At 35.9% G+C, this 14402-nt stretch overlaps 1 protein-coding gene across 7 annotated transcripts in view; it reads right to left on the bottom strand.

Annotated features, from left to right (window-relative positions):
* Positions 1–14402, bottom strand: part of AHI1 (Abelson helper integration site 1) — a 101088-nt gene that overhangs the window by 51012 nt on the left and 35674 nt on the right. For all 7 annotated transcript variants that reach the window (XM_075748163.1, XM_075748168.1, XM_075748165.1 and 4 more), the window contains exons 17-18: positions 14212–14352; positions 12022–12224 (exon numbers count right to left, since the gene is read on the bottom strand). In XM_075748163.1, the coding sequence (XP_075604278.1) occupies positions 12022–12224; positions 14212–14352 (344 nt within the window). The remainder of the gene's footprint in view (positions 1–12021; positions 12225–14211; positions 14353–14402) is intronic.

The raw sequence follows: 14402 nt of genomic DNA on the forward strand, positions 1-14402 counted from the left end.
AGGGAGAGCCTTTCTGCAGTAAGACAAATGAGATTATCTCCTCCCTGCATGAAATTCTTGCTGAGTGCACACTACACCATCAGTGATACAAACTTAAGTTTTCCAGTCAAGTATTCTCATGGAATTCTCTTTTGAATTTGCTATCAAAAAGTTGTTTTCAGACAATATCAGGGAATTAAGACAGGTTGAATATGTCAGCCTATAGAAATCAAACTAAACACAGCAAACTATTCAAAACTAGCACTTAACAGACACTTTCCTCGTTCATCCTGGAGGGAAAAAAATATCAGGAGAAACTTGCCTTGATTGTGGTGCTTGAAGGAATTATATGAGAGATATGGAACTCTGTATGTAAATTATCCCTGTACAGCATTTAATTCACTTCACTTTATTTTCCTGCTGTACTACCCAAATACTCCCAATTACACATGCCAAACAGCATGCTTTGAAATCAAATGCAATAGACATGTACATTAGAAAACTGAATGTACACTCCCGAAGATTTAAGAAAATCGGCCTTTTTAAAATGCAAAGTTCTATCTTACAACTCTTCCCTCCTCTCCAGTTCCTTAAAAACAAGATAAAAAACTATTTTAATAAAAGTGATATTAAAAAGAAAGTTTTAAATTTAAGCAGTCTTACAGGAATGATTCATTCCTCCCCTTAATGGCAGTGAAGCTCCGTGCAGGTGAGCTATAAAAGACTGCCCATCCAAAGTAAACACAAAATCAGTGTTTTAATGACCTTTCTGCCACTAGCTCTTAGGTATTATTTAAATTTCTAAAAGGCCCAAAGAGGAAAAAGTCTCACAACATTGTAACAGCAGAAGAAACCACTCAGTTAATAAGTGAGGAGTAACGATTCAGCAGAACTGTTTCCAGGTGAAGTACACTGTCCTACGAAGAATAATTACTTTCTACAGCAGACAGACGTAAGACTACCTACAGAACAGAGTGAAGCAATCTTTTTTTTTGAAATGCATGCTGTGGGAAGGCATTGCTAAATACTTTTACAACGAGTAAAGTTGGCTAAGATAGCCAACCATCAATCTTCTTATTTTTCACAACAGGCTCCGCTTGCTTCATGCACAAACCGCAGCTTTATCAAAGACGCAGTTTACTACTATCCCGAATTGACGAAAACTAAGAGTTATAACATTCATTTATTAGAAAAAGGATACCTACCTAATTTTTGCCAAGTTTAATGAAGCTGATTTGCATTTTCTTTTTTTGTGTTAGGGTAGCTCTATGCAAATTATGCAAATATACATTTTCAGTGGAACTAGTTTTCACATTAAAAGTGAATTGCATGAGACAAAAAACAGAATACTGCAAGACTTGACAAGCTGACAATAACAATTTCTCTTTTTTCCTGAGAATGCAATTTGATGACCTTACCCACCAATATAATCGACATTTCCATACATACTTGCAAGTCAAATCAAGTTGGCCAGTTCTATACTAACTCTTATTCTTTTAGTTTTAGGCTTCCCTTTTGAAACTTTAGGCCTCTAGGATACTGTTTTTAAAACTAGTTTAAAAACATTACTAAACTACGATTACACAGAATTCAAAGCTGACAACTAAATTTGAAATAAAAACAAAACACAACTTCTGCTATTTCTCTCAATGCTAGAATAAAATACATCAGCAATAATGCTTAAAGTAGGAGTACAGTACTACAGTTTTTAAATTTGCAATGAAAGTTTGAATCAAGTTTACATCTATGCAAAAATGCAATCATTTCTGTGACAGTAGCATTAGGACTCCTCCAACGAAGGCTGGGATTCTATTGCAGTAGGTGTCCTGCAGTCACTTAAGAGGCTAATCTATTCTGCTCTTCAGTAACTTCTAGACTACATGGGGAAACCAGACAGCTAAAATAAAATATCATCCCATTACACATAGGCAAAACCTACAGACATACTTTGCTTGTCTGAAGCAAGTGTGTTCCCCTGATGCTCCCTACAATCCTCTTACTCTGATTATCCAGATCAGAAACTCATCTAGACGGCAATATAGTTCCCTCATAACTTGGGTGCTCCACTGTTTTTCCGCATTGAAGCCCAGAAGTGACCAGGGCATACATATGAAAATTGAAGCTAGAAAGTGCTTGATGCTACAGTTTAGAAATAGCCATTGTCTACAGATCATATGTCTCATCACACAGTAATTATATATAACCAATTCCTTAGTTCTGCCAGAGCGTTCCAGCATTTCAATTACAGGCTTACCACAAAAGCTTTCTTTTTTTTTTTTTTTTGGTCTTTAAGAAAAAAGTTAAGAAGAAATTAAGATTACTATAAACATTTGGAATAGTAAGTATCTGTCAGCCAGCCACAAGGAAATACAAATTCTTTGTACACGACAAAACAGTTAAATACAGGCTCAGTTATACACAGGTTGTGTAGACTCACTCACTCAGCCATTAAGCACAGAGAGTATGACTTTTATTGGATTGGATAAAACTGGCATTTCAGGTTAAGAACGTGCCTGGATATACATATTTTAGCAGAATTGGCCAATATCATCACCAATAACAGTAAAAAAATAGATTTGTCTTGCTTAGTAAGAGCCAAGTAGACTACTATGTAAACCGTGACCTCTTCTGCAGCTGGTTATGATTCTTGCCATGAAAAAAATATATGACCAGGAAAAAAAATTAAAAAAATTAATTACTTTAGTAGTTAAATTTTAAAAATTTCTTTTTTTGTGCAAATGAAAAGTGGATGTAATCCATGTCGCATACAAAACACACCCAAAGATACTTGTCCTACAATCTTATTTCTCTTCCTACTAAGGAAAACAGACACCAGAAATAATTCTGACTCAAAGCTTGTCAAATACATATAGAAACCTCTTCCTCTGTACCTGCTGGTAAAAGACATTAGGACATGACTCTAAATACAGTACCAGTACAGTTTCAAGTAATCACGTAACCACACAGACTCCATCCCTCCTCAAGTATTTGGTTAGAATCTAGGCTTTTTCAATCATATATGAAATCCTTTTTTGGTAGATTTTTTTTTTAATTATTATTATTTTTTGTTTGCTTGTTTTTCACAGATATGTTAAAAAAGAAAAGATACAGTTCTGTGAAAATTTCCTTATCATTCCTATTATTCTAAAAAAAAGTATAACCAGGCTTGCACTTCACTAAATTGTTTTTAAAATTATGCATTCAAACAAAAAGTATAATCTCATTTCTTATGTTGACAAGCCCTCACTTGCTTATTCCAAAGATTAACTGTAATGTAACCATAAAGACAGAAAGGTAAAAAAAAAAAAGACAATTTCCCCAGAATAAGCAGGACTTTTGGATGCAAAGATATAAAATTATTTTCTGTATCTTTTATCTGAATGAAAACCAAATTTCTTTCCTCAGCTAACAAAAAATAAAAGGAATCTGTGAAACTTTATTAAAACATTATTAGAGTTTTAATCTTGTATATCCTTATTTAACTCTCAGTTTAAAGCATCTCAGTATTTCAGCCATGATCAATGTTCCTTTCTGCACCCGATGTTGCAAGAAACTCTATCACAGCCCCAATAACCATTAATAAAAAAAGTTGTCAATAATGTTATTAATTGACTCAGTGCAGATTTATGGCATTTTCTTTCATAAGAAGTTCTTAAAAGTTGCTTTCTCCACACCTTAGTGACAATAAGCCAGCTGGCAGGAGATATAATTTGCTGGTTTTTACCTGCATGAGTGAATCTTGATTTCACTGCTCTAAAATACTATTTGAATAAACATAGTACTACTCAGATGTCCCTGTTTACTTTGTTCAGCAGGGAGAAAACTAACAGTGAGTAACTTCTCCTTAACAGCGTACAAATGTTTATGGCAAGAAAACGTAAGAGTGTAAAACTGGAAATAAAATTAAAGGACCAATCAGTAAAATCCACACACATTATAAATGCTTAACACCATCTTATTTTACCCTCTGGTAAAATTACTATGATGGGTATAGTTTCATGCTAAAAAACGAATGCCATTCATTTCTTGTGTCTGACATATCTTTTATATAAAACATAAGCCATTGAGAGAAATAGAATGCTGAAAAAGGTCAATAGTGGAAAAAAATCTTCCATCACATCTGAATGCAGCTACTTTAGACCTCTATTCAAATAGTAATGTCAGCAAATATTGTGCAAGAATTAAAGACAGCTATCTGTGCTTACAGCACTGATGAAAGATCATTGCTATGTAGGTATTACTGCCCTGATACTCTAATGAGATTCATACATGTCACTTCACTTGAGTAAAAGGCTGAAAGCATGAAGATTTAAATTCCATATTCACAGTAAAATTTGTAACGACTCCCTATGATAACAGGAATCTGTGTATCCAACAAAAGATGTACACAAGTCCTCATTAACTTTTATAATTGAAAGTATAAAAAATAGTAGAGAAATAGTTTGAAATAGAAATTCCTCACATCTGTTGCTGTTGTGGTTTAACCTGGCAGGCAACTACAACAACCACACAGCCGTTTGCTCACTCCCCCTCCTCCCAGTGGGATGGGGGAGAGAATTGAAAATGGAAAAGGGAAAACAAAAAAAAAGTGGATTGAGATAAATACAATTTAATAGGACAAAACAAAACAAGGGAAGATAATAATAACAACAACAACAGTAAAAAAACCCAAACAAAACAAGCGATGAACAGCACAATTTCTCACTACCTGAAGTCAACACTCAGCAAGACCCCAAGCTACCCTGCCTCCCAGCCCACCCCTCACTTATATACTGAACATGACATCATATCATATTGCATATTCCTTTGGCCAGTTTGGATCAGCTGTCCTGGTTGTGCCCCCTCCCAGCTTCTTGGGCACCCCCTGCCTTCTCGTTGGCAGGGCAGTATGAGAAGCTGAAAAGTCCTGGACTGCTTGGCAACAACTAAAACAGTGTGTTATCAACATTATTCTCATCCTCAATCCCTAACACAGCACTGCACCAGCTGCTAGGAAGAAAATTAACTCTATCCCTGCCAAAACAAGGACAATTGCTCATGCTAAATAGAAGCTTGGAGAGAGAAGAAAGTCCTTAATATAACTAAATTACATACACAGGGAATTCAATACAAATTTGAAAGTACAGTCTTACCACAAAGAGCCATTTCAGAGTCTCTTTATGTTCCATGTTAGCTACCGCTCTAGTGAAGAATTTTAGAGTTTTGGTACCAGATGTCACTGTGGAGGAGGCTCAGGCAGCATTGCTGCCAAGCTGGAAGGCGTATTTATAATGCTCTACCTATTTCTAAGGTAACATTGTCTAACTAGACAATGACCTTTACTTAATAGTAAAAGCAAGATATTTTACTTATTTTCTTTCATTGGCTGGGTAAGTGTGAGAAGACTAGGAATTACTGAAGAGTAACCAACTGCAGATCAGTGTTTGTGAAACTACTCATGTCACATCCGTGCCAAAAAGTTCCTTCATCTACAAAATACAGACAATAGTTTCCTTTCTTTTACATCTACTTTGACTGTGTTGTTTTAAAATTCATCTGATGTTTGCTAAAAATGAGGAATGCATAGAAAAAAAATTCTTACTATGCAAAGAATATTCTAATGTAGGAAAATACAGATTTTAAGGATCTGACCTGCTTTGTAAGATTTTCAGGGGGAAAAAAAGAAAACCCACCACAAAAACAAACAGCCAACAAACCACAGAAAAAACAGCTACATGTTCAACTTTTTCTAACACAGGCAACCTAATTAAAACTGACAAATATAATGAATTGACAACAAAATTCATTATAATTTCCAAAACCTTATAACAAACTATTTCTCGAAGACATACAAAGTAAAATTCTGGCAAAACTTTCATATGTTATTATTTTACCTACACAAAGCTTCTAGTAACGCTTCAGGCATTTCATATCAACAATCACTTTATGCAATCATGATTCAACAGTATCTGCTTGGCAAATGGAAAAAAAGGTGTATAAGAAAAGTTTGTATCCAGTAAATGAAATACACAGAGTAATAGGATTTCAGATCCAAAAGTGGTTCTACCATGGCTCATAAAACACACCCTTAAAGTGCAGCTGGGAGTAGCTATGTTTAAAGTAATAATTGCAACAGAATTTCCTAGAGTAAGAAAAGCATTATCCTAGCATTCTGAAGAGGTATACTGGAAGAGGAATCCAAAAAAAGTATACAGCACTATTCAAAAGCACCTATTTAATTTAAAAGCCCTCACTCCAGTGGAATGTACTGCACAGGTCCTCAGAAAAGTGATTGCCTACATTACAGGATCATGTTCTCCACTAATACGATAACTAATAAACTAAAACCAAAATCTATCAGGCAGCAGGCCATATGATTCTGAATTGATATTGCTGTAAAAGCAAAACTGGAAAAAAAGTAACCCTAATAAAAATTTTAAAATTGAACTGAACTTTAATGGATTTTTAAAATTATTGACTAATCTGACATAATGAAAAGAAATATTAGTAACTCTTACAGAGAATTACCACACAACCCACTCATAAATAACATGACAGTACCACACACTTGTCAGTGTAACTTTTATATATACTGTGTATATATACTCCATAAGAATAATTATGCTGTGTTAGAGCAAAGATCCATCCTCAGGTTTTTTCAACAGTAAACTGTAGCAGATAAGGTGCATAAGTTTAGAGCAATTTTTCAACTGTGGGCCCTTCCACCTTCATCACTCAACAGTTTATGAACTTCTTCAGCATCAGCTGGTAGTAACACTGGTTCATTGGGCCAACAGCTTTTGCTGAATCTCTCCTTCATGAATTTGCCCAAAAGCTCTGCGAACCCATGTACACTTCTGGCCTTCACAGCACTCTGTGTATGTAACTTCACTGCAGGTCCCCACTTCAGATGTGAGAAACAATGTTTTTTCCAATACTGTTCATGATTTCATATATTTGTCACAACCTTCCTCTCACTCATCTCCACCTGCACAACCTGCAAAGCTGAGGAGCTCTAGTCAATTTAATCGTTACATGCAAGCTCTTCAATAGCTCTTTGTATTTGTGTTACTCGTTTAAGCTTCTCATTTTAATATATTCTTTTTCAGAACGAGTGTCCAGAACTAATTAGTGTTGAAGATTTGGGCTCATCCTGGATTTCGTAAGTAGAAACACACAAGCATCCTCCTCATATTCAGTTTGAAACAGATCTTATTTATGGTTTCCTAAGAACTATTCAGCTACAGTTTTGTTTTTAATAAGAAATAAAATTAAGTGGTTTTGCCTTTTTTAATACTTTTTTTGAACCATGGTGTGCACAGTATAAAAAAAATGGCTTCCAATTCATTTGCAAGTTTTCTTTTGGAAAAACTTAAGGCAATTCTATGAACTTAGTGAAAAAGAGGCTTTAAAATACTGCAAATTTCTTACACATATGAAAGATTAAAGAACATCAGTACCTCCTCTGATAGTCTGTAGATAAAAATTTTGTATTGCAGGCATGATCAAGTGAAAAAGCTCTTTCAGCCTGCAGACACATTGGGGCATCGCCTTGTACTTGGCCAAAAACATTCACAGACTTGGCAATGTTTTAGCAAGAGTCCTCAATACTTAATATATTACAACCCTCCAGTTGTCCATCTTCAGGTAGAAGTTATAGTAAGTTACTATAGAACTGTTCTCTTCCCAATCTGCACTAAAACCCAGAAGCCAGCATGGTATTTCAGAATCTACCAAAACCAAGATGACCTGCAGGACAGATTCTTACAAGACTTGACAAAAGTAGCATAAAAAATACACACCACTTTGGCGTCCAGCTCTGCCTGTCAGTCTTTGTTGCAGACAAAAGGACAAGTTTCCAGCTTAGTCCACTTATGGCTTAGATACTATCAGTATCATGTTTATGTGTTCACTAAAAAGGTTGCATGTTTTTTCTCAGAACAGTGGCTTAAAATTCTGTTCTGTTTTCACACAACAAGATATATTTTGTATCTCAACTAAATTCTGAAAGACAACCATCTGGAAGGACTACACAGTTTAGTATTTGATGTATACTCTACCAAAGCATCATATATGATCATACTTTATAGTCATACAGCTTAATGATGAAAGTTCAGTACATTTGATGCAGTCTGAGGCAGAAGCTTCTGGATTCTCACAGCACCTACTCCCTTAATGAATTCCAGCATAGCAATAACTACGTTCAAAGTACAAAAAAATTTCAAACAGTTGTAAGTAGTTCTGTATATAGAAAAAAACACTTTTACATTCTACTTATCTAATATTGCACTTAGAACCCTCTGAGTATCAGAATTTTTGTAATCACTTTGATAACCTTTTTATAACATTTTTCAGAAATACATGGCAAAGACTTTTCAAAAGTCAAACATACTTTTAATTAATTTAGAAGTATTCCCGTATTAAGAGATGAGGCAGCCAACATATAATTCATTCCAGAACTAGTACTACAGAATATATATAGATGCTGTACTTAAGTGTTACAAAGGGTTTTTTCCTCCTTCAAATTATAGCATGAAAGTTCTGACATCTGAAATTCACAATTTCAGAGCTGGGATATTATACCTTTAAAAGAAGCCCTTCTCCTCATATCTGTGTAACATATATCACCTTCTTGTTATGCGAAGTTATAAACAGGTATTTTGATTGCTAGATGGAAGTGAAGTTTTAAACACGTAAATAGTAACACTGAAGGAAATGCACTTATGAGTTCTTTCAATGACTAGAGATGGGTTAAGTGTTTTCCTATCAAAAACTTCTGTGAATAGAAACATACATTAGCATTAGTTCCATGAAGCAGAGATAAATAATAATTGCTGCCAAGATTCACTATACCGTAATTTCTCTACGTGGTAAAGCAGCCAATTCTGCATGCTGGTTGCACAGAAAAATTCATATTGACCCTTTGTAACAAAGTGTCCTAGCTTTTGTGAATTACTAAAGTTTTAGCCCAGTATTCAACTCTTGGTTCTAATTATACATTTTCTGGGCTAACAAGAATGGTCATGTTGCAGAGCAGAAGAAAAGAAACTTCCTCTATCATTCATTAAGGTTCCTGTTTAGGTAGCAAAGAAGAAAAACAAAAAAAAAAAGAAAAAAGCATTGGTTCTAAAGGGACCTGGAAAGGAGGCACTGGTCACAACACAAAAACCCCAAGCTCATACAGGATTAGAATATCTTTTATTTCTATCTAGCTTAAACCAAATTTTAATGTATTCACATTACATTTTCAAATCACATATCCAAGTTGCAGACCTCCAAACTTCGCACTTACAAGTTAATCTTATATCCATTAGTAACTGTTATTAAGTTCACACACATTGAACCCAGACACAGATCCGCTGTTCAGAGGTTCCAGCATCTTTGTTTCACAAAACACGAACCCAGGCATGACCTCAGGCCAGGTTTATTGTCTACAAGGTATGTTGCCAACATGCTTATCCCAACATGGTAATCCCTATGTGTCTGTGACAAGGCACTGGCATGTAAATAAGACCAAAAGACCAGTAAAAAGGCTACACAGGTTTCGAGTTCCACTTTTATTTTTCCTGTCAGACAAATACATACAAGATAGCACCTGAATTCTCATTTGGATTTTCATATTCCAACCTGATCACAGAGCAGCCTGCCACCCTACATGTGGCTTAATAAAGACTCCTCTCTCTGTTTTTACTTGTCTTCATCCAGACATACTGGCACACTCTCACATATGCGGCCGAGTGGCAACTTTTATGCCGTCTGCTTTGACAAACACTTTAGCAAAGCATTTATGTGAGTACACATTCTAATAAGCCTTCCAGCAAAGCCTGCACTTACATACATGTATAATTTTTCACATGGAAAGGGGAGCTGCACACATGTGAATGCATATGCATCTAAAATTGTAATTCCCAATTACAAATTAGTAGAAATTTTAAGTTTTAGTGTTGATATATTATACTCTGGGGCTGACAAGAATCTGATAATGCAGGCAGGCAATACTGCACTCATGTGCAAGAACTGATCCTATCCCTGCTTGGAAAGGAGGTATCACTGTCCCCCGAGTCTCATGCTGGATCACTGAAGAGATGAGCACCAAGAGTCCTTTCAATGAAAACAAATCTCCTCCCAGCATCTCAGTGATTCAGAAAGCCCTGCAAGGAAGCACTCTCAGTTTTTAATAATCATTGCTGCTCTGTGACAGACACCAGACTGGATACAGACTCCTTCAACTGCCATCCTGTACTGTTTGGAAACCAACATTATGAGAAGGCTCAGATGACCTTTCTGACATCTCCCATATTTATGGTCCATAGTAAAGGGTTTGGAGGATGCTGTCCAAAACCTTGATGATGATTCTGCTCATAGTGGACTTACCCCAAATTGGTCATCGAGTAATGGGACTCTAGGGTTGCAAAATACCAGTAGCTGAAAGTTATCATCTCAAACACAATTGTAGGCATATCTATTTCACCTAGCTACATGATTCCATGGAAACACTACATGGCTCTGCTAAACCAGATTTGCCTCTCACAACCCAGAATCCCCGGCTAATCCAGGACACTGGATCCAGTTGCAATGATAAAGACTCCCAGAAATTCATTATCCCCGTCTTCCTCAGATGACAAGACATCCAGAAGAATAAAAGTAATTTCTTCTGGAATGTCTTCCCAGACACAAGGTTGCATGCTCCAGTCTCTCCATATTGCGTCTCTCTCTGACTGATAAACAACTTGAAGCTACCAGGGCTCACGTGTAGATGAGCAGGAACAAAATAAGCAGAAAACAGAAACAAGGCTTGCTTCCTTACGTGAGGCCACATGTAATTGTGGAGGCAGCAGCAACATGCTACCATTGTCCATGTGAGCTACAGTGTGGTATTTCATAAAGCAAGGAAAAGGTCCACTGGGAAGCAAAAGACTGTGGGATAGCTTTCTTTTGGATAGTTTCAAAGCACAGGCCTAATGGGGATGTCAAGGCTATAGAACCAGACTAGATCCAATCCAAAGCAAAACCCCTAAAGCATGATGAGAGTAGCTACAGCATCTGCAGCGACAACTGCTTTCACCTACTCATCTGCTTCCTTTGTGCTTCACTACTTATTAATGCAGATGAACTCTAAAACTACATTAAAAAATATGTATATGTACTCAAAAATACTTAAAAATGAAAAATAATAAGCACTAACCGAAATGCAGTTCATGCCACTGTGAACAGTAATTATAACTGCACAGAGCTATTCAGGAATATTCTGCATTCATGTTGCATGCAAAATTGTCTCAAGTTGGGGAATTTCACTTAAACTTATTGACAATTACAAAAGGTTTAATTACTGATTTAGGTATTGAGAAACAAGACAAATAGTCAAACACCCAAAGAAAACACTTTTCCTCCCTCTTTGTCTCAACTTCACTTCAGACAGCTATCTCCTCCTTCCTAGTCTCCAGTATCTTTGCTTTTGCCATTATGTCACACACTTCCTTTGGTAAGGCGATGGGTGGTGCAAGAGAGTGGGGTTAATGCATAGTGGCTTGCTCTTTCTGACTCTCCTCGCTTCTTACTCCATTCAACTGCTTTAATGTGGGTCCTCCACCAGCTGAAATCCCCTCGGGCATTGTATCTGTCCAGTGTGGACTTCTCCGTGGGTTGCAGTCTCTTCAGAAGCATACCAACTCCCGTGTTTTCTTTTGTGTGTCCTCACAAACCTCATTCCTGTCTTTCCCTTCATGCCTACTCCTTTATCTCCCCCCATATCTCAATTTGTGCATCATTTTGTGCCTCCTGCATCATCTTTGTGCCTCTTATGGAGTAAATCATATGAATAGCAATAGGTATTGACAGAAAACATCCCTTGCCATCAAATACTTGATAACAAAAATAACTTAGTTTCATGCAATTAATCTCTTCTAAAGAGCTACTTACAAGTGCATTAGTGAGAGATGTATTAATTTCTGAAGAACAGATCCCAAAACTACATATATATGTTTTGTAACATATATCAGTCCCAGAATACAAACTTTGGCTGAAAGACTATATACTTCCAGAAATTAATTAAATTTGACTTACCATAACAGAATCAAGTTTTTGTTTCACCTTCTGCATTCTCATTGATGCTCTTGCAACACTGACAAACTGATCTGCTGGAGACATCACTGAACTTTTTTGTATGGGAATTTCAGAAAAACTGCTAAAGAACTGTGGCCCTCTCAGTGCAGCTGTAGTAAGTGATGAACTGAGATCTTTTACGAGTTCAGCTTCCTGCTGTGCAACTGTAGAAATAACCAATATTAATGTGTCAGGTGAATCCTACATTGCCATGCAAAAAAAATAATTAAATGATCACTGCCATTTTGCCAGCCATGTCTTCAGTGAAACACCATCAGAATCTGTACTAATACTGCTATAGGGAAAACCTGAAAATTACAGGAAATTTTCCCCATAATATCCCCTAACTCTTCATGATCACATCTCCCTTCTGTTATCTGTGTTCAGTAACCTCTCACACAGAACTGATATTTTTCTATTGCTTATAAACAATAGTGTTCTCCATGCAGAAATATTAGGGAGGAAAAAAAGAGAAAGGAATGTTTTCAAAGGCAAGAAACTCATAGCTTGCACTGAGTTGTAGTCAGCTGTTTTACTAGGTACATTTCACATTTTTTCCAGCCTAGTTCAAGTGAGCTTATTATACTTGAGTAAAATTTCAGAAGTTGGTAGACATATATACAGGCACAGGAGGAAGCTTGCTCTAGGATACTTTTGATCAAAAAGTTGTGCTCACTGGCATTTAAACAAATGGTTTGACTTTTGCAATTTTTTATACTGTGGTCTCAAGCCAACAAAGATTAAAAGAATTCCTCAGTAAAGTTTTGTCCAGTATATTCATAAAACTGTTGGTGTATGTAAAACACATACTGTTGGAGTCTTAAGAACTGTGTCAGTGACTAAAATTAGTATTACTATATGATTAACTCTTTCAACACTAAGGCAGTAAGACTATCTCCTGAAAGCAAAGTGTGCGCTTTTAACCAAAAAAGGAACAAAAAGTTAGTAACAGACAATGTAGAAAAGACCACAAGCTATGCAAAAATCCTACTGTCACCAGTGACTCTAGTTAAGCAGTCAGATAACTACTAGTGTGATATGTGTGCGACCTCTAAATATATACACACACATATACATATATTAAACTACCATGCTAGCTTTTTCAAGACTCACTGCCTGCTGAACAGTCAAAAAAGTTCTAAAAAAATTCTTCACCCAAAAAATTTTCCATTGCTCTCTAGAATGCAGATATCTTATTGGGTTGAAGTTTAGCACTGAATACTGATGGTAACGTTGTTCCACTTTATTTTCCTGTAAAAGTCAACCAGTTCAACAGACAAATAACCTAAACTGTGAGATTTCATATGAGTAATCTCATTACTAGATGTTATTTAAAAAGCAAATGTATAAAGACAAGATTAGCTTTATAAATCTATGGTAACTGCAAATATAATTCAAATAAAACTCTGTTAGAGATAAGCAAAATTTATTGCATAATTCCTATTAACATTATCTACTTTCTACATGCAATATGACATCTGAAACTATATTCTTAATTGAAACAATGACACTGCTAAAGCTAGCCTCAAATAACAACTATCAGAAAAGCCCGTAAAGGACAGACTGAATTCAAAGTTAGCATTTATCACTATCTTCCCTTTAATATAACATGGGGAATAAACATCTCTCTCACATAATCACACCACAGATCTAACACCTGTTTATTAAAACAATCTATACTCTCTCATATCAATTCATTTCTCTACAGCTCCTCAATATTATTTTGTAATGCCAGCACGAACTACTGAGATTTCTATTAAGCTATTCATTAATTTTCGGAATGATAGTATTTTCTGGCTCAATGATCCCCCTTGATACTGAAAAGGGGCTTTTACATATTTGTACAACGCTGCCTATATATCATAAATTGCTGTAAGAATCACACGGGATGACATACAACACCACATTTAAATTTGAGGTTGCAAGGGACCTCTGGTGATTCGGCAAGGCCAAAGACCTTGCTCAAAGCAGGGTCACCAAGAGCAGGTTGCTCAGGGTCACGCAGTTTGGTTTTGATACCTCCCAGGATAAAGATATGTATTATCATCAAATGACTGTTTTCTTTTTCCTTCAAAAGAAGTACAAATACTAGCAAATCACTTCTAAAAATAAAATATTTACAAGTGTCTATCAAGAAAATTTGTACTGTACCTTTATAATCATAAATGTATACAAGTATTGGCTGGTTTTGACCAAAGGCACAAAAAGACACCATGTGTTCATGTGGATGAAAGGCAACATCACGAAGTGGATATGTGAAGGAGAGTTCAGAATATATGGCCACCTGATCTCCTATAGAAGTCAAATATGTGTATTAATACCACAGAAACATATTTGATACA

Source organism: Balearica regulorum, chromosome 3, assembly GCF_011004875.1.
Source record: "Balearica regulorum gibbericeps isolate bBalReg1 chromosome 3, bBalReg1.pri, whole genome shotgun sequence".
NCBI lineage: Eukaryota > Metazoa > Chordata > Aves > Gruiformes > Gruidae > Balearica > Balearica regulorum.